Raw genomic sequence first — 25119 nt, forward strand, 5'->3', positions numbered from 1 at the left:
CCACAGCACTTCCTGCCCTATTGTGCCCCTCTTCATCTCGGTCACTCCTCGAAAGTGCCGTGGGACAGCATCTGGGGCCAGTGACCTGCTCCTGAAACACAGATTCTGCCAAAACCTTTGGGTGTATGAAAACTTGTACTCTCACTGCTGTTGCTGTGCTGGCTTAGTATGAGAGAATTTCAGATATGGGCATGAGGATAACTAGGTCAAACCACCTTCTGCTCACATGTGAACTTATTCACAGTGGTTCTAGTGAAAATGGAGGGAAAACTGCAGTTTTACACATCACAACTGAGAGCAGAAATAGATCAGACGTCAATATTTAGATGGCAGGAGATGGAGTCCTCCTGGGAAGGCACAAGATCTGGCATTTCAGATTTCATTATAAAATAAATGCTACCTTTGCCTTAGAGATGTGCTGTGGCCATTGCAGCTGGATATAAGTGTCAGGAGACTGTAACTGCCTTACCTGCACCTCCTGTGAGGACCATCCATGTCTCTTCTTCAAAACAGAGTGGAGTTATAGTGGTCCCATCTGAATGAGGATTACAGCTCCATGGTTGGTTTCAATTGCTCTGCAAGTCCCTGTAAGATCCTCCTGGAAAACAACAGCTCTGAGCAGAGAGACATCACCCCAGTGGGTGGTCGCTGCATCTTTTCTCCTCTCAAGGTCCTGGACACAACTAAGCCAACACCAGACTGTACCGCCAGACACTGAGGCCAAGACACTTGGCTGCACTTCACAGGAGATATTGACAGATGGGAATCAGCTTAAAAATCCCTACAAGAGCTCAGAGACACCTGGAAACCTGCTTGCTCTGCCTAAAGAAACTTGGTCGGGTGGGATGACACTGTAAGCTGGAAGAGGGCAAGATCAAGTGTTGTAAATTGAAGTTAGTCATTTTAGGCCAAAAATACCAAAGAATATTGAAATATGGGGTCTCTACAGAATATCCTTTCTTCCAGTTCCTTAAGTAAGAACCGTGACTTTCACTCAGAAGGCACTGAGCAGGTTTCTCTCATCTGAGTATGGCAGAAGACTGGGACGAACATTTGGAATACTCCCCACGACCTTGAAATCTGCTGATGTATAAATCCAGCATTCAGGATAGAGTCCAATCTTCAGTCAAACCTGAGAAATCGGACATGAGGTTTAGAAAAAGATCAGGTTTGTGGTTTTATACCTCATTTATAACTCAGATTATTGCATATATGCATTGCTTCTCCCACTGGACCACTGCCATACCTTTTCTTGGCCTCTTGCAGATTGATTCAGCTGATTTGCAGGTCTGCCAGAATTTCTTTCAGGTCTTAATCTTTCTATGCACTGATTTTCCCCACACCTTCTCTAAAGTGGGGCTCTGCCACTTGCTTTTAGCTCTGGCTGGGAGCTTCTCTGTGTTCACCCTGTGTCTGTGCAGAGCCCAGAACAGCATGAACTGCTGTGGCACAAGTATAACGAGGAATGAGGATGTGATACTTTGGCAGAATAGCTCTGGAAAGTTTGTGCCGCTTCTCTTGCTAAATTCTCTGCTGAGGGTTTGGCTCTGTTTGCATTGGCTGCTGAAAGCTAAGCCAGCCTGGTGATGATGGAGCATTTCTGATGTCTAAAAAGAGCCCCCAGCAAAACCAATCATTTCTGTTTATAGCTGACCTTCTCTGGTATACAAAATTTCTGAGCAGGCAAAGCTCACCCAGCTCCATCCAGCAGGCAAGAAGCACCTATCAGCACCACCTGGAAGGATGTGTTCAGCAACAGCCCAGGGTAAATGGGACACCCAGAAGATACACAGACTGGGACTGCTGTAATCCAGCCCAGTCAAATGCATAAGCTGCAAGTAGAACATTTGCTCACAGACCCAATGAGTGAGAAAACTGGGTTGTCTGCTTACCCCAGACTCCTCATTTTTAATTTCATAAGAACCAGTTCCTTCTTGTACAGACTGGCAGTGAAACCCTGACTGATCTTCTGGACCCAGAGGCTCACTGCACATGCACTGTCTGGCATGGGGGGAGTTTCAGCTGCAACCCAGCCTCTCCAATACAGATGGCAAGGTAATCCCAATATTGGAGAGAACACAGCTTCTTGTAGTAGGTATCTGATGAAATAAGCAATTTGTCCTGTTCGCCCAAGGATTTAATATGACTGATTACAGAGAACATGCACCATGCCGGGGTATGTACCGGTGGGAATCTGGGATAATCATACTTGCAGTACTTGCATACATACAGGAAAAGCATAGCTCCAGGGAGAACCAGATCTGCACTTAGAGGAGCCCTGCAGGAAGATCTTTGAAACATCTGCATGGGTCTCAGAAGCACATGTCCTGCTGAAAGGCACCAGGTCCCAGCTTCAGAAACTGAGCTCAGGCTTCAGAGCTGAGGCTCTGGCAGGACCACAGGCCCCTGAGTACCTGCAAAAGCACAACCACCAGTGTTGCTCATCAAGGTGCTCACTCCTCACCCTGCACTGTTGGAGCTTACATTTCACAAAGTCAACCTCTGCAGCGCATCCTCTGCATTTTCAAAGCCTTTCCTTAACAGGTGGCTGTCTTCCTCCTCCCCAAACATGCTACAGCTTGAATCAGACACTTTGATCAGGGGAAAAATATCCTCGGGGGAAAAGCTCTTGATGTAACACCAGCAATGTGTTTGAACCAGCCTGTCAGGGCGCAATGGAGAACCAGGGCCTGAAACTGTGGAGAGAAATGGATGAAGACCTGATCAGCAGTCTTAACCCTGCCTAAACCCTGGACCCAAGGAGTATTTTGTATATTTTTGTAGAGATATTCACACCTGCAGAGGAGTCTACCTTGCCTTCCAGCAAGCAGTGTCCCAGGCTGCTATGGAGACATCCCAGGCTTGCATATGCTGACAGGAGCTGCTGCCCCTGTACAAGCTCCTGGCTGGTGGTGCAGATGGAAATGATGGTTTGTGGAAACACCTGAACATCCAAGCTAGATACATTAATCTCTGCAGGGTTGCTGGCTGGAACACTAACTGTGGAAGAGAGCTGGACAATGAGCAGTTCCCATCCATGGGGGCCTTGAATGCTGTGATGCCTCAGGAGTATCAATGGCTGCCCTGCAAAGAGTGGTGGCAGCACTGTTCAGGTGGCTCCCAGTTCATCCCAACACATGCCAATGACCCCTACTTTAATCAAAATGGATAAAAATTCTGGTCATCCCCTTGCCTGCTCTACTGGTACGGGACAACTCAAATGCCTGCCTGAGCCAGGCGCATTCACAAAATTTTGGTTTTAATGGCATTTTGTGACACAGGTTGGCTCCTCCACTGCAGCCCCAACTGCTGAGAAATCAATCATTACCAGCAGTTAGTTGTTTGATGGTTAACAGCCTGAACCAAAGCCAAACTGGTTGTTAATTGGGCTAACAACTGATTTCAAGGGGCTGTTTTGCAGGCCCCAACACTCCCAGCAATTGACTTGGAGTTGTAACTAGCAGCCTGGCGGCAATTAACAGAGTCCAGGGAAATTCACAGGCCATTACCAAAGGGCTGGCTCCCAGCTGGGCTTCTGCTTCTCACGGGGAGATAGGGAGCACAGCCACAGCCCAGGGCCTGAGCAGGCACAGCCAGCACTCAAAGGCCCATTTCACATCTTGATAGTCGAGATTCTACGGATTACTATGGACCTAGTACAGCCTAGGTCACATCCTGCACTTCAGGATGCTCTTTTTGAATGTTGTTGTTGGAATTTTCTAATGTTTGCTATGAAGTTCCACACAGACACCTTCCAGATCTCCTTCAAATCCCTTCTCAGGACTCTCTTTTGCTAGTTGCTTAAGCAATTCGACCCGTGTTTATGTCTATCTTGACAGCTTATGGCACCTGCTACAGCTGACCATAGGAAACATGATGTCTTTGGGACAAGGGCTGCTGCTTTCTCTGGAAGGAGCTCATAAAAGAGGAGGTTCCAGTCACCAAGATGTGCTACTACAGCAGAAAGAGTTTGCAAAATAATCAAAGAAAGAGCAAGGCTGAGATTTTATTCCTTCTCCTCCTGCAATAAATCTTCAAGAAGAAAAAATTAGAAAACACTACTGGCCATATTGGCAGGAGAAGGCAGCCCAGGAAGCAAGGACCCTTCACAGTGCCATGGTCATGGTTGAAAGGGGTTACTCCATGGCTGAACAGAGGGTTTGGATGGGAGCAGTGGCACAGATCAGGCATTCACCAAACTGGGGAGGCTCTGACAGCCCTGAGCATCCCATTTCTAGTCCACAACAACCAACAGCACAACCTTAGCAAAGTGATAATACCTGAACATGGCTGGAGTGGTTCTTCCCAACACAGTCAAGCCTCCCCCAGCCTCTTAGGGGGAGGATTACGTAGCCACAGATTTTATCTTGGACACCACACAGCCTGGAAGGACATCCCAGTGTTACAGCTGCTGTGAATATAGGAGAAATGCTGTAAGTCACATGAAGCCCAAGAACATCCTCTCTGCTCCCAGAACAGCAAATCTGAAGTGCATTTCATTGCACAGTAGCTGGGCCATTTGGCAGCCTGGAGTAACAGTTGTAACCTTCCACCAATCCACACACGAGCCCTCTCTTATCCTGAGGCTGATGTGGTGCAGGGCCAGTGGGGAGACAAGAAGTTTTGCTGGAGCCTGGCACCAATTTCATGCTGATTTTGACCCTGCAAAGGCTGTAGGTTCCCATTAGCCCTGTTCCAAATCCCTCCAACATCTCCCAAGAGCTTCTCTGATGCACCAAACCATAGGGGCCCTATGTCCCTGGGCCCATGGCTTGTCAGCACCAGAGGTCACAGCACATGCCTGTCCAGGAGGAAGACAAACAGCAAACTCAGCCATCAAAGGTCTTCTGCTGCAAAGCCACAGAAACTGGAGGGCAGCCCCATTTCTGAGGGAGAGCTGATAGTGCTGTAGGCATGCATGGGGAGGGGGAGAGACGCTGTAAATGGGAGGCAGGGTGGTAATAAGGAGCATATGTGTAGGTGCTTGGAGCATCCCAGGTGCTACAGAAGTGCTAAGTGTTATTACTATAGCCAGGAAACTGGCTGTGAACACCAACTGTACTCCACATCCCTTCTCTCTACACCTTCTCCAGGGTCTGGACTCGAGACTCCCCATCAGACTCCGGAAAACAAGAGTTTTCCCGAAGTAAACATAGCCCGGAGGTGCCTTTGGCTGCACCCTGTGGTCAGACGAGCTGTGTAGAAAGGAGAGGAGAGGAGCAGAGAGGGACCAATGCTCAAAAGGAGCATCAGGTCTGGTGTACCTGTGGCCAAGGAGCTTTTGTGCCCTGTCAGAGTATGGTGCTGTCCCTCAACACATGTTGAGTGCTGTTTCAGCACAGAAGGATGTTTCCATACGTGAGACTCATTTTGTGGCCACCCGGCCCAAAGTAATCTATCTCATGAGCTCCTGTCCCTGGAGAGCCATTCCCTTGTGACAGCACTGGGCTCATTTCTGCTCGACCCTGTGTCTCCCTCTGCTCCTCTTGGTTCCACAGCCAGGGCTGTGGTATGGAGCAGGACACAGAGCAGTGCTGAGCCCTCCCCACTGGCACAATACAGCCCACCAGCAAGCCAGCTTGGTTTGGAGCAGCCAAAATATGAGATCCCCCACTGAGTCCCTGAGCATCCCCGTTTCTGGCTATAAATCCCTTCCAAGGAGGAGCCTTTAGAGAGGGGGGCTGAGATGATCCACAAGCTGCAGCCACCCCCCACCCCCTCCCCGAGAGGAATTGCTCTCACACAAATGAAATGTGTGTAATTAATGGGCAGGGGGCTGGACAGGTCTGAGATGAAAGCGTTTCCTGGACTTGTCCTTCATTTGCATGGTATCAGAAGCTGTTCAGAAGGTGTGACTTTTCCCACAGGGAGCCCTCAGTTCGGTGGCACAATAAAGCCAGAACTTCTTACCCAGAATTAATTAAAGGAGGGGGAGGGGGATGGCAGGGAAATGTTTGAAAGCTGAGCCTGATGCAATAAACAAACAGCCCAGTCGTCCTTCCCAAGCTAGAGCCTGCCTAAGGGAGCCTGAGCAAGCCCCAGCCCTGCCACAGCATCCTATAGCCCACCCAGCTCAGTGCACACCCATGTCCACACAGACCTCGTGGAAAAGCTGTAAACTGAGAGAAGGGGTGGGAGCAGAGGCAGCATGTGCCAAAAGGCTTGGGGTCTGGTTGATAAAGCCCTGGTGCAGCCCCTGCTCAGACAGCACATGCCCCTTTTCTTGCCACTTCAAATTATTGCTGTCTGTCTACTCTGTTTCTCTACCATAGAATCACAGAATGGTTTGGATTGGAAGGGACTTGAAAGGTCATTTAGTTCCAAATGTCCTGCCAGGGACAGGGATACCTTCCACTAGATCAGATTGCTCAAAGCCCCATCCAACCTGGCCTGAGGAGCACCCACAGCTTCCCTGGGCAACAGCAGAATTTAATCTGAAAACAGGTCTTTCTCCTGCCTGGTGTTGCCCTGGCACGTTCACCCCACATTTACTTCTTACCTTGTGTTAGCTGTGATCTGGCAAGACAGAGTCTCCCAAACCTTGCTCAGCTCCAGCCCTGTCACCGTGGATGGCACTGCCTGGTGAAGCCCTGTCCAGGCAGGGACACGCACACACCACTGCTTGGGGCTCAGGATGGGGCCTCATCCCTGCTCCAACAGCCAGAGCAGCAAGGCTCCTCTCCTGCTTCATCTGCCACCCCCCTCCAGCCAGCTGGAGGCAGTGAGGGGGCTGCAGGGTGACCCTGGGAATGGTGCATTGGGAACAGGCACATGCCCACCACAAGGACTTTGCCAGCTCAAAGCAGGGGTCTCTGCCCAAAACACCCATGCTAACAGCATAAGATAACAAAAGCAAACACCCATCCCCAAAGCCCCCTGTCTCCAGCCCCATCTCAGCACCCCACAGCCCCCAGGGCCCTTGGATGGCTGTGATTCTCAACCTTGATTCATACACCTGCTGATGAAGAAGGAAAAAGGAAAACTCCCAGATTCCGGGGTTGATGATTGACCCTATTCCTTCAAATAGCAGCCAGGGTTCCTGTAACCGTGGAGGGACAGCAGCTACCACCAGGGACTGTCCCCACCTCCCTGTATGGTTGCTGGAAGCCACCAGCCCTGGGGACCATGTGCACAGCACCCTGCAGGGCCCAGGAAGAGCAGGAGCTCCTCCAGGCTTACCAAGGACTAAGTGGTATCAGTGCAGACAGGATATGAGGAACCATTCATTAATTCACTTACTCATTAACTTACTAGAATTGGGCTCTTTAATCTTCCAAGCAATGGTGAAACAACCTTTGTTGACTAGGAGCTAAAGTTAGACAAATTCTAACAATAAACAAAGTCTCAAGCTATAGTGCTCCATGGCCACCCAAAAGCTCTTTAATGAACAGTGTCTGAATAACCATGGACCAAGTGAGCTGGGAATCCCTTCCCAGAGGCCAGGCCTGGGCGCCTTTCACTGTGGCAGAGCAGACAGCAGGATTTGAGGACTAAAGTGGTACAGAGCTGTGCAAGGACACCAGAGTATCCATATCCACCTCAGACCCCAGGGTGCTGCTCACTGCTCCAGCTCTTGGCTGCATCCCAGGATGGCAGGGATGGAGGGGACAGCCTTAGTGAGGACTGAGCACCCACACCATGCCCTTCTCTACCATAGCTGGGGCATTTGTAACAAGACAGGAGGCCTGGGGCCAGTCCTGTGCCCCTGCTACCCGTACCTGGAGCAGGCACCTGGCACCAATTCACTCTTGTTCACAAAGCCATTAGGAAAAGCAGTTAGACAAATTAAAGGAAGAAAAGCAACCATTAAGGACTATCAAACACCATCTCTGCCTGGGGAAAGGCCAGGAGCAATTCACTTTTAATTCCTGTCTGTAAACCACAACAAAGTCTCCCCAGCTGTCATCCTCAGGCTTCTGCTGCCCTTGGGTCCCTCCTGGAACAGTCAGACAAAAGCCATCCACGCTGTCCTGTGGCTCAACCAACATCCCTGATCTCTGTGATGCAGCAGCGATGCTCAGGTGCAGAGCACAGCCAAGTGCTCAGCCCCTGCTTTTCTCTCCCTGAAATTACGGACAAGTACTGCCAGCTCAGCCCAGGCTGCTGTGTCAGCCAGGGGAAGGCTCAACCTGGCACCCACAAATCAGTCTCAGCGTGAGCACTAAGTGATGCCACAGGCACCTCATGAGCATTGCAACAACCAGGGCTGGCGCCAGTGATGGTGAGATTCACCTTGCGGGGCTGCAACACTTTTGTGGTTTAGCATATTTCAGTTTTATTCTTGCCTGTGTCCATACCTTAGAAGCACTCCATTCCTGAATCCCTGATCAGCTCCTGTAAGCAAGACCCAGCACTGCAGCAGGGTTGAGTATTCTCTGAAGGAGGGGATGGAACATTTTGCACAGCCCCCAGGATCTTCTGGGTGAGAGAGGAGCAAACATCAACTTTCTCTAGGAAAGTTTCATCCCGTCCTTGAAAGCAGTGGTCAAGGCTCCACTTCACTATGTCCCCATCCAACCTGCAATGCACCTTGTCACTGGTCAAGAAGGTGGCATCTGCACATTAAACCTGGAATTTGCTGCAAGGAAAACTGTGATTTCCACGAGACTCATCTGGTCCAAAGTCTTGGGGCACTTTCCCACTTTCCACAGTTTCCCACTTTCCCACTTTCCACAGTTGTTCACTTGGGAAGGAAATTGCACCAACCAGCAGCCTCAGCCCCATCCTGCACCTCACTGCCATCCTCTGTCATCCCTCTCCAAATATGCCTGTCCAGCCCCAACCCCTCCCTGGAAAGCATCAGGCTCAGTTAGACTAATACAAACTTTTAATGCACATATTAAATAAATATTTCAATCATTTCATATTCAATTTGTACACAACCAAAACAAAACAAAATCCTCAAGGAAACAGGAAAAACCTCAAACAATCAAAAAAGTTTGGATGAAAATTCACCCCTGGTTCTGGCTCCTATCCAGTGTCTTTGTTTGCCCTCCCCGTGAAGGAATAATTGGTTTAACCCTTTGGGGAGAGTCACAGTCCCAGGGCAGCATGTGCAGAGCAGGGCTGGCTGAGGATGTTCACTCAAGAGATTTGATGTTTCCTTTGGGGTTTTTTTTTCTTCTAAGTATAAAATTGGGCTTCTGTCAACACAGAAATTTTGAAATAAACCCCCTCCTTTCCTAGGGGGACAAGGGCAGCAGTATTTCTAGTCAAAGAAGAAACCTGGAAGAGGTGGTTGCCAATGGAAGCACCAGCTATTATGACAAGATACTTGATATCACAACAAAACAGCCTGAAATGCCTCCACAATAATTTGTAAACTTTGTTTAATTTTTATGGATGAAAACTTGCATCTCATAAAAAAATATAGACAGAAAAAAATATCAATTTTTCGTGAGAAGTTCACATTTTCCACATGGGGAAAAAATAATACCAGTTATCAGCCCGCTCCACAGCAGCTGTACCTTAGTACTTTAAAACAAACCAAATGCCAAAGATGCTCCCATGGGTAAGAGGTACCAAGTCAGTTCAGGACTTTTTCTGGGGAATCCATCACCCCTGTCCCCTCCTGAGAAAAAAAGTCAAGTTGAGAGTTGTGAAGCCAGCAGCATTCTCAGAAGGATGCGACTTCCAGCAACTCCTAGCTCAGCCAAAGAAGCAGGCACATCCAAGGAAAGAAAGCATCCAGTGGTCCTCGTCCCAGGCGTCACAGTCAGCCCCCACTGGCAGTGTCCCCACATCACCCAGGCTGCCAAAACCACCTAGGAGGCCTCCAACCACCTCCAAAATAAATCCCCTCCTTTTAGCTGTTTTCCATCCTCTCCATCTTCTCCAGCAAGCATAGCAATAGTTCAGTTCATTTAAGTAGCACATTGCTTCCAGATTTGGATTTCCATGGTTTTTTGCTTGTTTGTTTTAAACATGATATTTTAACTCCTTTCCCCCTAGAGCTACAAAAAAAAAAAATACAAAATAAAGCACAACCCCAAACAGACTAGACCATTTCTAAGTGAAGGACTCTTCTCCCTTCACCAGTCTTTGAATGTTTCATTACTTTTAAAGCTGGAGTACAAAAATAGAGCCTCTCTTATTTTTTTCCTCTTTTTTTTCTTTTTTTTTTTTTTTTTGTAAAAACCAAACACCCCCCCCCCCAAAAGTACCAACAACTAGAGCAGGTAATTTTTTTATCCTCCCCCTCCCCCCCTTTTTTTTTTGTTTTTTTGTTTAATACCCATATGGGAAAGTCTCTACATATAGTCCACCAAGCTCAGAGGAGCATCCTCCAGGAGAGATGCGGGCAGAGGGGGGCAGGGGCAGGCCCATCAAGGGCCCGCTCTGGAGCTGGAGTTTCTAGTCCTTTTACTCCTGCGGTTGAAGGGGTAGTTGAGGAACTCAAAGCGTCTGTGGGGCTCGGTGGTCTGGTGGCCCTTGGGCAGCCTCTTCATGAAGTGCACCTCGCGCTGGTGCTGCCGCGTCTTGGAGCCCTTGCGCGGGCGGCCCTTGCGGGTGAAGGCCATGTACCAGCCCTCGTACTTGGCGTTCTGCAGCGCCGTGTAGTTGTTCTCCAGCACGATCTCCGTGAACACACAGTCCTTGCCTTTGCCGTTGCTCTGAGAAGGGGACAGGAGCAGAGATTTAAGCAGCAGGCACATGTCTAGAGGGGTGTTTCTCACTGCCCCACACTGCACTGACTGCTGTGGCAGCAGGGCTGCAGAGCTTGTGGGCAACCAAAGCTCACTTCTCCTCACAAGTCAGAATTGCCCAAAATGTGCTTTTCCTTAACAGGCCATGGGGAGCAGGCGTTGGGACACAAACACTGCTCATTGCTGCTCACGTACCAGTGCAGCTGGTCCCAGCCTTAACTTCCACCACATTCATAAGGGAACTTACGCCTCCATTTGTGCCTGGATATAACCATAAACAAACTCTTCATCCCAATTGACCCATCCATCCTGTCACCCCCTGGGGTCTTTATTATAGGGGGGTGCATCGAGGAGCATTGGGTGGCAGGAGAAGTGACACGAGGTCAGTGGTGATGGTGCCCACAGATGCAGGTGGTGGGGGGAGCATGGGGTAGCCAGGAACTGAGCTCTCCCATTATGGGCAGTGGCAGGACTAGTGAGGGGCCCACACAGGGCAGCCCCCAGGAAGCAGCTGCCATGGAAAATCCTGGCAGATAATCACTCTTCTGGAGGGATTTTGCGTGTCCAGCCCTGCCGCCACAGGAAGGGGCATCAAGGCACAGAAGCTTGACAAACCAGCGGGTGGTGCAGTCTGGCCTTGGGGCCAGCCCCATGGAGCATCTTAACATTCCTGGCACTTGTACCATGTAATCGTGGAGAATAGAGCAGCAATCCGCCTATTTGTTCACAGAGATAGAAGGAATGTGCCCCACACGGCACCCGCCCACCTCTCTTGCTCCCCCCCAAGCTGCAGGATGGCTTGTCCCCCTGCCCCCAAAGGCAGAGCTCTGCTCCTGGCAGTCCCTGCTCCGTGCCCCCGGCAGTTCCCTGCCTTGCCCACACCCTTGCACCCTACCTTGCCAATCAGCTTCCCCTTCTTGTTCATGCAGATGTAGAAACCTGTGGCTGCCCCCTTGATACGCACGCGGCTCCCAAAGGTGTCTGTCTCCACGATGAGCTTGGCTGGGGAGAGCAGCAGGGGGAGAGAGGGAGGGAGGTCACAGGGCTGTGGGATAGGGCTAGCACAGGTATGGAGACCCCAGCAACACACCCTGGTTCTGGGCACTGCAGGCACATCATCTCTGGCAACTGGGCCAGAGAGAGCCCCAAAATCAGCACATGAGGTTAAGATACAGCCTGTTCCCCCCACGCCCCTGCATGACCTTGGACATGTCCCTTTGCCACCTTAAGCCCTACTGGATGGGGAGTAGCCCTGCTTTATCCAGCTCCACGGGGCTCAGTGGTTTAGGTGCCACAGAGGTGTCCCAGATGGAGGCAGGGCAGTGAGCAGGGCACATGCTGGTTGGCAGAGAACAAGGCAGCTGCCCTGCAAACCGAGGCAAGTCTGGGTGTGCCTGTGGGCAAGAACCAGACAGGCACCTTCTGGAAGTGCACACTGTGCTGCCAGCTGTCCCCAGCCCAGGGGACACTGCTCCGTCCCTCTGCCAAGCCAGGGCTGCAGGAGGAGCAGTGAGTCTGCAGCTGGCAGGGGAGGCGTGAAGGGTACAGCCACCCTTTTAATGCCTTTCACCTTTGCACGAGTCGAGAGGGCGTATTGATTTGGTCTCAGTTTTTTAATGGAGGCATCGATCGACTTCCGAAGGAGCTATGCAAATCGCTGGGTCGATGGGCCGCCTATAAATAGACCTGTCACCTTCCCTCGCTGCCTTCACCCTGGGAACCCAAGCCCCAAAGCCCATCCATCCCCAGGGAAGGAGGAGGATGGGGACAGGACATCCTTCTTCCCCATCCTGCAGCTGCTGTCCCCAGAGCAAGCCCCGATGGGGATGGTGGCTACCTGTTTGCACCTCAAAAGATCTGTGCTATTTCAAGCATCAAAGAATTCCCCACTGTGCTGAAAGGCCAGCTGTGACTGTCCCATCACCTCATGTCCAGCATCAGCCCATAGTACTGTAAGCACTATCAAACAAGGCAACTAGAGGACCGGCCACAAAAGTTCCAAGCCTACACTCTTAGTATGCGTTTAAGTCCACTGATGCCTTATTTATCTTCTCTGATCCCTGCACAGAGGCTGCTCAGTTTCTTAGGTTCACTGCAGCTTGCACAACTCTGCTCCAGGATGCTCAGCCTCCAGTGAGCACCAGTGAGGGTGTAGGAGGCTCTGCAGGAGGATGCTTTGAACTGCAGAAGGAGGCTGTAGGTGAACACACAAGTTGAAGTGAGCCTAAATCGCACTCTGGGCTGGGGGCAAATGGCCTTTCTGTCTCTGCAGTACCCCAACCCTGCATCCCTCTTATGATGGATGCTGCTGAGGTCAATGGCACCAAGGGTGGGGACAGCAAGCAGGCAGTGCTGGCAGCCACTGAGTAGACTGATGGGAAAGTCAACCCCAAATTTGCTGGGGCCAATGGATTTGGCGCTGTTAGGCAGGCCAAGCTTGATGTGCCTGCAGGCACCCCCTCCCTGCACCCCCTCCTGTCAATGTCACCCTGCAGCTTCTCTTGTCCCCAAGCCACCATGCACTCACATCCCCCTACTCCTAGGCAGGCACAGATGGAACACAGAGACAAGAAATTTTGCGAAGAGCAAACTCCAGGCTGTGCTGATCAATGCCCAGAGCCTGACAAGCACCTAGCATTCCCAAAATCACCCACGGGAGCGATGGCACTCTGCAAACAAAGCACTGAGACAGTGACTCCCTATTTATCTATATTGGGGAAAGGGGTGGAATTGATCCTGGAGGCAGTAAAAGGTTTGAGGAGAATTGATTTTTCTCTCTGAGAGATAGAAAGAGCAGGAGGGAGAGAGAGAGGGAGGGATGAAGAGGGAAAGAGGGAGGGAGTGGGGAGGCCTTGGCCCCAGCAAGCACAAAACCCTGTTTTAAAGATGCACATTTCTTCTCTTTTGGACTTTTCCCTTTTTTATTTTTTCCCCAAAGGGCAGCTGTGATTTACAGCCACCAGACGGGTTTGCTGCCCTGCACGAGCCCAGCCCATGTGTCACTCCAGCCTCCTTATCCACAGAGGATGAAGACAACCTGGCCCCAGAGACTTGAGCCCCTAGATCCTTGCAGGCAACTCGTGAACCCTGCAAACTCCAGCCCCAACCAAGAGAAAATCCTGGGCACAGAAAAACAGCCAGCAAGTGGGCAGAGAGCTGTGCTGGTGTGTCCAGCCACTCGTGGGGTCGAGTCCAAGCTGCAGCTGGCAGTGGTTTTCTTGGTGGCAGGCACAGCCTGGGAGGGACAAGCTGGGCTGCACCGGCTGCCCGCCTTCCCTTAGAATTAAAAAAAAAGTCAATCAAATATTGACAATTAAGACAAATAACTGAAAACGCCGGACTCAATGTTAAGTCGGCTGTAAAAATGTCAGCGTGGGGAAAGGGGTCATCTGCAAAAATAAATCAACCCCTTTTACACAACCACCCCCAAAAAATGAGACTTAAAAAAAAAAGACAGAAAGACGGGCTTGGGGAGGGGGGATCTTTGCTGCAAAAGTGGATTTCTAAATAACATTTGGGGGGAGTCCTTTCCTTTTCCCCCTCTCTCTTTTGGGAGAGGGGGAAGACTTAACATTTTCAACTCTATTCTTTCATTTAAGTGACAGATTTATCCCAGTAAAATTATGTTTCATGCTCAAACTTTGAAGGGAAAGTGGCTACGTAAATGCTGAAAAAATGCAGCGAGACACACTTGATCCCCCAACTGGACTGCGAAGAGGAGAAAGTATTCAGGAAATGTTAAAAAAGGTGAAAGTAAGAAGCGTTTTAATAGTTCTTCCAGACATGGGGGCCTCCCTAGAGATTCATACAGAACAATCCTGAACCTCTATTTTAACATTTACAGACTTGCAACTCTTTTAAAACTTTACATCTGAAAAACTGCTTGTTCTCTTTCTGGTTTAGATCAGTCTTCATTTTCCTCCTTAGCTCTTCAAATGCTTAACCTTTTTTTATTACATTTTAATAGAGTTTTTCAAGCCACCACCAGTCCCCTCCCTCTGGCCGTATTTAAACCTGGTTGTTATTTAAATATACACTAACTGTTTTTTAAAATCCAGGCGTTAGAGGTCTAAAACAAGGTGGGATTTTCTTTTTTTTTTTTTGCTTCAGAAATTAGCTACTGCCCTTTCAAGCTAGAGCTGCTCTAGGATGGGAATAATTCAATCACCAGATTAATTCTGGATATATGCAGCATCGCATGGAACCTGCACTGGGCTTGTACTGATAATGTCCAGCGTGAAATTTTCAGCCAAAGTAAAATGAAGAAAAAGCCCCAAAACCCACAAAGGAAAAAAAAAAAAGTTTCTATAAATCTACCCAAGCAAGAAAGGGAAATTGTGGCTAATGCCAGAGAAAAGCAGCTGTGATAGCTATGTCCAGCACACAGAGCACAGGCACTCCCCTGCCCTGGGTGCAGGATCAGACACCCCCAGCCAGCCCCGGGGCTCGCTGGCCTCACTGACCCCCACGCTGCGTTTGACCATCCCAACACATCAGGGGCTCACACCATAAACTATCTGGGCTTCCAGAGTCCCCAGCAAAGGGACCGGTCCCCTTGCCCCAGAGAGGGTGGGGGTTTTGGGGAGGGGGTGCCAGGGCGATGCAGAGGTGCTGTGGCAGAGCGCAGGCTCTCACGCTTGCGGAGTCCCTGCTTTGTCCCTGGAGACGCTGCAGCATCTCTGCCTGCAGCTGACTGCCTCGCTGACCCTCTGCTCGGGATTTGTTTTGAGAAGGAAGCGATGGGACAGGAAAATGCCCCTTAGACAGTCCTAGTTCAGGGAAGGCTTCCAAAGCAGTCATTCCCCCTTTCTCCTCCCTGCCTCTTCTTTTTCAAATTTACTTTCCATTTCTGTTTCAAAAGGAAGTCTCAGGGATTCCCATCCCTGCAAAGAGCCGGGATGAAACATCCGATGATGCTCAGGATGCCACAGCCCCAAGCCCTCTGAGTCAGGTGTAAACCAAGAATTAAAAGGAACGAAGCAGAGCCTATCCTTCAGGAACTGGTCCCCTACCTCAGCACAGGGAACCTGCCCTCACCTTGAATCACACAGCCGCTGATTACTGACCCCTATGTTCTCCTTTTACAAGCCCCCACAAGCCAAACGATTTTAACGATTTCTGGCTAACAAACAGGACGGAAATCATCAATCGCCACGCTGGGCCATGAACACCTCCCCGGCTCCCCCCTCGCCTGCCCACATCGCGTGTCCTTACCGTGCACATCCCCATCCTCTGCCATGGCATTGATTTTCTTGTTGTCCAAGATCTGCACATGTTTCCCGCTGGTCCGGCTGTACAGCTGGTAGGTACGGACAAGCCGCCGGCTGAGCTGATCTGTCACCAGGCTCTGCTCCCTCACATGCTGTGTAAAATTAGGTGGGGACTGAACAGTTACCTTTAGGAAATTAAAAAATATACAACACACCATTATAAATCTCTACTCCTCAGCGGGGCAAATGGGCTGAGCCGAGATCGCCAGCCTCCAGCTGGGCTTTACGGGGAGGCCAGGAGCCAGGACCGCGGCGGAGCCTCCTGTGCCAGCAAAGCCTCTCCAGGAGAAGCAGCATTAAGCTCAGGGACACAGTGACCAGAGCCCTGTACAAAACTGTGCCCTCTCCAGACATGCCCTAAGCAGAGGTGTGGGTAGCTCGGGAGTAGAACAGAGCTTGGAGACCCCAGAGGCCCCTCCAGGACTCAGTGGGTCCTGACTGGGACTAGGCTACCTTGAGATGGGCACCAAGGCTGGGAGCTGGAGGGGATCAAGCTGGCACTTGCAGGATGGCACTATGTTTGAGAGGCACTGTCAGCCTCTCAAAGGGCTGATGCTTTCATCCCACACCTCTCTCACCTCTGCAGGATCATGCTACTGCTCCAGCTGCCCCGGGCACACACCCCAACAGTTTCAAAAACTGCCTGCCTCTGGGTCTCAGGCTCCTTATTTGCTCCCAAGTACCCCACACTTATTAAGTATTTCCAACACAAAGTCCACAGTGATGGTAGAATGATGAGGCATACGAATTACAAGAAAACCATACCCCTGCACAGGTATTTAGTGGCATAACCACCCAAGGATACCAACATGCTACCCGAGCAAACACAGCCCTCATCCCCAGTCAGCTCTTAGGTGCCAGCACGGGTCGCCCCCAGCCCCAGCACACCAAGCCTTTTAGTCCCGGAGCTGCAGCTGAGCCCATCCTCTCCAGACCCGACACTGCTGCTCCTGGGCATTAAATGATTGTCATGAGCGGCCAAACCTGCTCCCCCCTCAGCCCTGGCTCGAAAGCTGGCACAAAAGTCTTTTTCTCCCCTCGTCTCAAATCCCTCTTTTAAGTCTGGAAAGTTTCGCTGCTCCCTGACATTTATAAAGATGTATTCTGAGCAAATGTTAGGAGATCGCTCCTTTCAACATCAGAAGGCTGGGGCTACCCCCCACCACCCCCACGTCAAATGGGAAGATTTCCTCCTGTCTTAAACAACAACAGAAAACCACAATAAAAGCAAAAGCCGCTGCTCTCCCAAAGCCAGCTTTATAGAGATATCTCCCCTTGTCAATGTCATCTCTCTCCCTCTGCTTCTGCCTGTGCATGTGTGTTTCCTATAGACGGCTTTTGGATAATGCAGCAGGATTCTCTCCCAGCTCTGATGAGGGTACCATGTGGAGGAGAGGTCATTAGCCATGCTGCTATTTGGTCTCCATCTCATACTCCAAAATATTACAGCTATGTTTTTATACAACTGCACAATCCCAGTGCTCTGTTCCCTTCACTTTTCAGCTGGAAATTCCATCTTTCTCCCCCCCCCCCACAAGCTTCCAGGAAAATAACAATAATTTTTTAAAGTAGCATAAGGGGCATTTTAAACAAAGCTTCTGCACCTGTGATCTCAGGGGGAAGGGGGGGCTTCCCGGCGGTTTGGAGGCGCACCGCTCCCGGCGACGCGTTCCTGCTGGTATGCGGGCGTAGCACAAGCTCTGCCCGGGATGTTTAATCTATTCATGTCACTTCTGTCTCTGCCGATACAAACCAGCGATGCTAAAATCTGACGCTTTTAAGCTGAATTAAAACCTGCGCTTTTTACTAAGGTTTTTGCAGGGTTTCTTGTCCTCTTTTTAATTCTGCTTTACTTTTTTGGATGAAGCATTATAAGAGGGGAAAAAAAAAACCCCACGGAGCAGTGGGATGAGGGTATCCACAGTGTAATTATAGGTCGGGGGAACGGGAATTAAAGCTGCTTTAAGATAACCCTGCGTATTTCCTTGAAATCCCTGTACTCCCTGCCTCGCAGCCGGAGTCCCCTGCACCTTATCTTGGGTCCCGGGAAAGGCAGGGTACCCCTCGGCTCCGGCTTTTTACAACCAGACAACTTTTGTCTCCTGGGTTTTAAACCGCTCCTCTTCCCTGTCTCCCTCCCTGCCGAGCCACCCGGCGGCGGCGGGGCACCCCCATCCCCGCGGGGCGAACAAAGCCGGGCAGCCCAGCGGGCGCTTACCTGGGCTTGCAGGCAGAGGACGAACAAGTGCATTAACCTGGGAGAGGGAAAAGCGGGAGAGGTGTGAGCCGGGGGCGCTGCGGGCGCGGGGCGGGAGGGCTGGGGCTGCCGCTACTCACACGTAGCTGAAGAGAGAAGAGCAGGGGTCCATCGCGGCGGCGCTGCGGGGCCGGGGGCCCGGGGCCCGGCGGCGGCGGGGAGCGCCCGGGGGGCGCGGCGCTGTCTCAGCTCCTCGGTTCCTCTCGCCCTGCCGGCACGTCCTCGCCCCAAAGAAAGGAGGGCACAAGCGGCTACAGAGGGGAAAAGCCCGGCGGCCCCACCGCCCGCCCAGCCCCTAGGGCGCTCGGCCGGCGGCCCCTGCCTCGGGGAGCCCCTGGCCCCGCTCCGCGGCCCCGCTGCCTCCTCGGGAGGAGAAGCCGACCCGCAACCCCGGCGGCAGGGGCGGGCGCGGCCGGGGGCGGCAGCGGCCGCGGGGGAAGCCCGGCCGGACCCCGCTCCCCTCCGGGCGGTACCTGCCGAAGCGGAGCGAGCGGCGGGCCAGGTGTCGCCAGGGCTTGGGGCTGCCACTAAGGGCCGGGCTCCGCGGCCAGTCGCCGGCGGGACTGCCTCCCCACCCCGTGCCTCAGTTTCCCCATCCGTAAAACGGGGTTTAAGGGCTCGGAGGGTGGGTCGGGGACGCGGTTCCCCCGCTGGGGGTTCGCCGCTCCGCGGGCGCGTTGTGGATTGGGAGCGGGCGGGCGAGCCCTCCCGGGACGTGCCAGACATTAAAAGGATTACCGGAGGAGGGGGATGGAGAGGGCCGGAGTTTCGAGAAGGAGTGAAGCCGAGCAAATTCCGCAACCGGGGTGGGGAGCGGGACACCCCCGCTTTCTTCGCGAGCATCCCCGCCGGGCGCTTACCTTGCGGAGCGGGCGAGCGCCCTCAGGGCCGGGGCTGCGGGGCCATGGGGCCGGGCGGCTGCGGCGGGACGGGGCTCAGCCCCGGAGCCCGGGCAGGGCCGCCGAGGGCTGCATTGTTCCGGCGAGCCCCGGCCCTCCCGGCCCCGCCACCTGTTGCGCACCGGGGCGGGGGCTGCGGCGGGGCTGCGGCGGGCGGCCCCCGGGGCCGGTACCTGGCCGGGGCTGGGGCCGGCGCCGCCTGCTCGGCGCTGAGTGACAGCTGCTAATTTGCCGGCCGTGCCCCGCTGCCGGTCCCCGCGCTCCCCGCGCCCTCCTTTATCTTATCAGAGCCCATAATTACAATTGCTATTTTGCTTCCTCGAATCAGCAATCAGCGCTATCTGCCGCCGCTGGAGAGGCAGCTCCTGTCAGCCGCCCCTGAGTGACAGCGCGGCGGCTGCCCCACCGCACAAGCACACCCACACCCACCCCACACACACACACACACACACACGCGTGCATGGCCCGCCCGGACACACACACAGCCCCGCACACGCAGCCCTCACACACGGGCTGCACACAGTCCCCTCCACACACACAGCTGCACATGAGTGCAGCCTTGCCCATGAGGTTCTCTCCTTCTCACTTGCACCCCTCACACACCCTGCAACCCCAGCAGTTCCTCGCGCTTTACTCTGCTTACCCTGCCCGCAAAATACAACCCTCTGCCTCACACACAGTCACACCAGCTGCAGCCACAGGACAGTTCTCTCTCTCACATCCACACTGACACCCAGACTGTGCAGCTTCCCCCTTGCTCAGGCACCCAACAGCCCTGGATACGAGTGCACCGACACCCCTCCCCAGCACACTATGTCACCCCAAAACTCTGCCTACTGTTTCTTCTGGGGATGGATCTCCCAGGGTTCTCACCTGATCTTGCTCAGCATCCTCACTGCTGAGGGGTGCTGCAGGCAGGCAGAGGAGCCTGGGCACTGCCCCATCACTGGCTGACCCCACAGCCTGCACCAGTATTAACAAACTCAGTACAGCACAGGATGAGCAACTGCCTTGTGCTGGCCAAAATAACTCCAAAATCCAGCTCCTTGTTATTTTTCCCTTTTTTGGGGTGGTTTTGGTGGTGGTGGTGGTTTCCTATGTGTAGGAGAATGGCTTGGGCCGAGCCTTCATTTAACTGGAAGCATTTAGGAGGACTACAGGAACAGGCAGGAAAGGCACTGAAGGTGCTCGGCAGAAGCAGGAGTTGGTTTCCAAGGGCACAACACATTCACACACTCAGCTCATCAGTACAGCACATGGTCAGGAGAAAAACCCTCCAGGCTGAGCTCTGTGAGCAGCTGATGTAACACCGCACAGGTGAGGTGGTTCCTCCCTATTCACCTCTCTGCACTGCCTAAGGAAAACCACACAAAACCAGAACAGGAAACACTAGACACTCCTGATGGTCCAAATTCAGACAATCCCTAGTTTTTTATATATAAAAAATTCAAGGAATTTAGTCCATTTCCTAGATGCTGCTCTCCTTCAGCAGTGGCCACGTCCACTTTATTCCTGGTGGGTACAGGATCAGTCAGGGGCAGGTTAGTGTGCACACCCCAGTTTACTCAATAGCACCATTTCCAGAACAGCCCAGACTGCCTTAAATTGGGAGATTTATGGTGTCCTGTGCGGGGTCAGAGGCAGCTGCAAGCTGACAGTCCCGTGTGCCCCCTGCCCTCAGCAAACAGGCTCAAGTGCCACTCATGGCTGTAAAATCAAGCCAGTGTGGGATCACCCAGGGGTGGCCACACTTTGCCTGACAGTGGATGACAGACGGCGCTCCTGTCAGCCACCCTCAGGCCTACAGCCAAAGCCTCCACAGCCCCCATCCTACCCCACCTTTGGGAAGGGAAAAGAAATGAGCAGGTTGGTGACAGCAGCCAGGGACAGGCAGTATCACAGCTGCTGGGCTCACCCCACCTCTGCTGCTGCCTTGGATCATGGCCACAATCTGCTCGTCACAGGGAAGATGGGTGCTTGCCCAAAGGCATTTGCCTTCTCTTGGTGCTTCCCAGCCCACCTGTGTTTGTATCAAGAGTGACACCCCCCACCACCCTCTTTTGTTTTTAAGTAAAAAACATTTTTGGATAGGCTCTCTCCTGTGCCAGGCAGCACAAGGGAAATCTGCTGCCTGTCAGCTCCTTCACAGGCCATCTGAGATAAGCCCCCTGGTCCACAGGGTGAGGGTCTCCTCCATCCCCAGGCACTGAGGCTAAATGGCTTGTCTGGCTCTCCTGGGGAGAAGAGAAACTCCAGTCCTGCTCTCCTGAGACCCGCTGGGCCTCAGGCCAAACTGCTATGGAGATAGAGGAAGAAAGGCCTAGAGGCAGAAAGACTTGGGAACCTGCTGTGCCTCCAGCAGCCATTGGGCTGTGGTCCCTGGAAGAGGCTTACCAGCATGGTCCCATCAGATCCTGTCCTGCTGCCCCACTGCTCCCGTACCCTGATCTGCAGGACTGGGACCATGTTTAGGCTGGTCAGGTACAGAAGTGTTTTCCTTCAGAGAAGAGCTGATGCGTTTTATGTTCATCAGGGATGTTAAATGCTGCAGAGATGTGAGTTGCAGCCCTCCCATCCCCTTTCCCACAAAGCTGAGGGTATCAAGGTGCAGCCACAGGGCTACAATACCAAGAAGCAGGAGCCAACAGAGGAACCAGGACACGGAGGCACCTATCTCAGCCTGGCTGGGGTCCAGGCTTGCTCTCAAATTTTGCCCACCTCCTTTACCCCACACAGAGTCTCCTGGCAGCTGGGAAGTGTGGAGGCAGCTCCTGAAGCAGCCTAGACTGAGATAAGACAGGAAGCAGATCAGGAGAGGATTTGAGATAGAAGGGGCAGCAGGTGAGGGACTGTGAGACTCTGGGAGGGGTCTGTGGTGCTGTGCAGCAGAGACTGGAGAGAGTGCAGCAGGTACTGAAGGAAGCTCTTCCTATTCCCCTGTGATGCTCAGCAGGGCACCCCCACAACCCAGGGCCACTCCAGCACCATCCCTTCTCTCTCCCAGGATCTCCCTTAGCACATCTGCAGGACAGAGCCAGGTTCCACTTCAACTTCCTTCCTGCTTTTTTACCATCCCTGTCTAGCCCAGTTCATATCAGAAATGGTCCACATACACCCCTTTCCTTGCACAGGATGATACAGTGGTGTCAGCTCCTGCTCCCCACAAGAGATGAAAGCCAGCAAGGAGCATCAGCCTGAAACCTGTCCACTAGCACCCCTTTTTTCAGAAAACAGAGACAAGAAAAAGAACACCAACCAACAGCTTTAGGGGCAAGCAGTCCTAACTGGGCTGAATGGAGACAAGGGCTCCTAGCAAACTGGAAGTTCATATCATAAGAGGAGTCTAGAAGAATTTGGAGTGAGGGAAAGCCAGCAAAGCACCCACAGGAATTTTGCCTTGAATACCTCTTCCAGGGGAAATTACCAGTGGATAGTTTCAGGGGAAACTACGAGGTGGAGAAGCAACCAGGACGTTACTGTTACTCACACAGAGTTCAACAGGCACAGTTCCCTGCTCCTGCCAGGCAGGGACATAGCCAGGACCACAGCGCTAATCCCGACCGATGGAGGAGAGCAGCACCTGCAGCAGCACACAGCAACACGGAGCCGGCCAGAGGGCGAGGAGAGCTCCTCTCTGCAGGTGCAGAGGGCTCAGACATTCTGCAGAGCAGTTACCTGGGGACTGTGAAAGGGGACAGACAGTGCAGGCAGTGGGGTTGAGGGTTAGCCAAAGGCTAGGGCACACAGAGGTGAGGACACTGAAGTGCAGGAAGCACTGCCTAATACTTGAGCATCTCTCTTTGCTCCAACACCATGTGAAGAAGAGCCAAAATGCACAAACCCCAGAATCCTGTAATGTTTTACAGCCATTCCTGGAGGATGCTTGGTCATAAACCAACTTTTCCCACCCCAAAATAAAGACATGGAGGCTTTCCAGCAAAGCTAGAGGGATACTAGCCCACTCCACCCTCACCCTTCCCAGCCCCGCGGCCCAGTGCCCCCAGCCCTGCCTGCTGATCCTTCACTGCGGCTTTAATGGGGCGTTTCAGAGGCAACAGCAGCTCCTCCATGGCTGAGCAGCACGGAGCAGCCTGGGGCAGTCCCACTGCTCACCATTAACCTGCCCCCACCCCACAAAGGGAAGGAACTTGGTGAAATCCCACTGCGATGTGTTACATGGGAATGACCTTGTCTTCACTACCCACAGCACCAAGGCAGCCCCAGGGCAAACGAGGAGCGGGGAGGGGAGACACAGCCCACTCACAATTAATTCTTCTCTCTATTCAATTACTAGCAGCAAGACTGAGGCATGTTTTGTGGGTGGTGGGAACACCAGGCCAGGAGACTGCCCCTGTGTTCTGGTCACAGCCCCCTGGAGCTGTGCCCACCCCTGTGCAGGACCAGACTGGATGATGTGGCCCTCTCTGGTCACTCTCCAGCAGCCTGCTCTCACATTTTCTTTTCAGAGGATCAGTCTGACTCCTCTGCCCTTCACCACTTCCTGTCCCTCCTGTCCAGCTGCTTTCTGGGAACCTTTGCTTCCATAATTTCAGTCTGTGCTCCTGGAATTGCAGGTGTCAATATTGGCTTCACCATCCTCCAGTGGCCACGTGCTGGCTCCCAGGCAGTGATGCTCCTGCAGGTCAGAGAAGACAAAGCTGGGCTCAGCTTTCCATCCAGGCTGGGAGGTGTGGAGGAGAGATCCCCACTCACAACAGCAGGGCTTCCAGCATAGCAGGGGCAGACTGGGTGGCTCAGCATGTGGCAGCTTCACTCCTGGCTCCCAGGCAGAGCAGGGGATCATCCTGTCATCCAGGACAGTCCATGGATGCATACGTGGATTTTCCAATGCTGCTGAGCATCCCTTGCATTTGGCTCTGTTGAGGCCAGTGCTGTTCTCATCCCTGGCATCCCCACCCAGCACATGGGGTGAGCCAGGCCCGTGGGTAATGATCTGGCAGAGCTGAGCAAGGCCAAGAGCCTTGTGGAGGGCACTGAAGGGGAGACATGCCCAGGCCCCATCCACTGGCAAGGACAGAGAACTGGGATGGCTCTGCAGCTACCCAGCACAGGAGGGGGTCCACACAGAGTCCTCGAGCTAGGCAAGCCAGAAACAAAGACCAAAGGGTCCCAGTGAGGGCAGTTCAGATGGGATCAGCTTGGAGAGAAGGTGGTATCTCCAACCCTGCATGATTTAAATCTGAGGCTGAGTGCAATTCTGTGCAATTCTGAGTGTATTTTTGTGCAATTCTGCTCTGCATTGAACAGGGGTCAGCAGCCTGACCAGGAATGGCCATGACACATGTGACACCCACAGACATGTGGATGAGGATGTGTGTACTCATGGCACTTGGGCAGCTCCACTCCATCTCTGGCCCCCTTGTACAGACCAAACGGCACCTCAAGAACCTGTTACCAAGACATTCCTGGCTGGCACAGCTTCCATAGCATCACAGCCCCAGCCCAAGCTGGGGTCTCCAGCCACACATCATCAGGCAGGACTGGGAAAGGGGGGCGGGGGTCAAAGCCAGGCTGGGTGTGCAGGGGCTCCACTGGCCACCCAGGGAGGTGGGAGCCATCACTCAATGCCAGGTGTCTCTGTCCTGTCTGTGGGATGCAGTCTGTGGCTCCTTCAGGATCACGAGTAGCTGAGACAGAGATGCAAAACGCTATTGCTTTCTTGCCTGAGTCCCCAGCCAGCCCCATCAGGCAATCTGGCTTGGTTTGGGTCACCTTAGGAAGAGGACTTCTACGCCCAGCCTGCAGTGGGGCTAAGCCTAAAAGCAGCAGCAGGCCGGGGGTGGGGTGTACGTCGGCTGTAACTCTACCTTCATTTGTTTGCTTACAGCATCCACCCAAAATGCCCGTGTGTGTCTCTGGGCCTCTGTGTCAGTGGCAGCTGAACTGCTGACCCCAGGAGTTTGCAAAACACCAGGGTTATGGCCCCTTTGACATCCCAGCCCAGCAGAGCCACAGCTCATCCTGACCCTGGCCCCAGGGCACCCCACATGGCCCTGCAAGAGCTGGGGCTATGGGGAGAGACAGTG

The 25119-nt window shown here is 52.8% G+C and overlaps 1 protein-coding gene across 1 annotated transcript; it reads right to left on the reverse strand.

The window, feature by feature from the left end:
- Window positions 1–10229: 10229 nt before the first annotated feature.
- FGF8 (fibroblast growth factor 8) lies at window positions 10230–18285 on the reverse strand. The gene is made up of 5 exons (XM_063406456.1): window positions 18254–18285; window positions 18135–18171; window positions 15861–16041; window positions 11542–11648; window positions 10230–10613 (listed from the first exon to the last, which is right to left on the reverse strand). The coding sequence occupies exons 1-5, from the start codon at window positions 18283–18285 to the stop codon at window positions 10326–10328; spliced, it is 645 nt and encodes a 214-aa protein (XP_063262526.1). The 3' UTR covers window positions 10230–10325.
- Between the last annotated feature and the right edge of the window lie 6834 nt (window positions 18286–25119).

This window comes from Prinia subflava, chromosome 9 (genome assembly GCF_021018805.1).
Source record: "Prinia subflava isolate CZ2003 ecotype Zambia chromosome 9, Cam_Psub_1.2, whole genome shotgun sequence".
In the NCBI taxonomy this organism is placed as follows: Eukaryota; Metazoa; Chordata; class Aves; order Passeriformes; family Cisticolidae; genus Prinia; species Prinia subflava.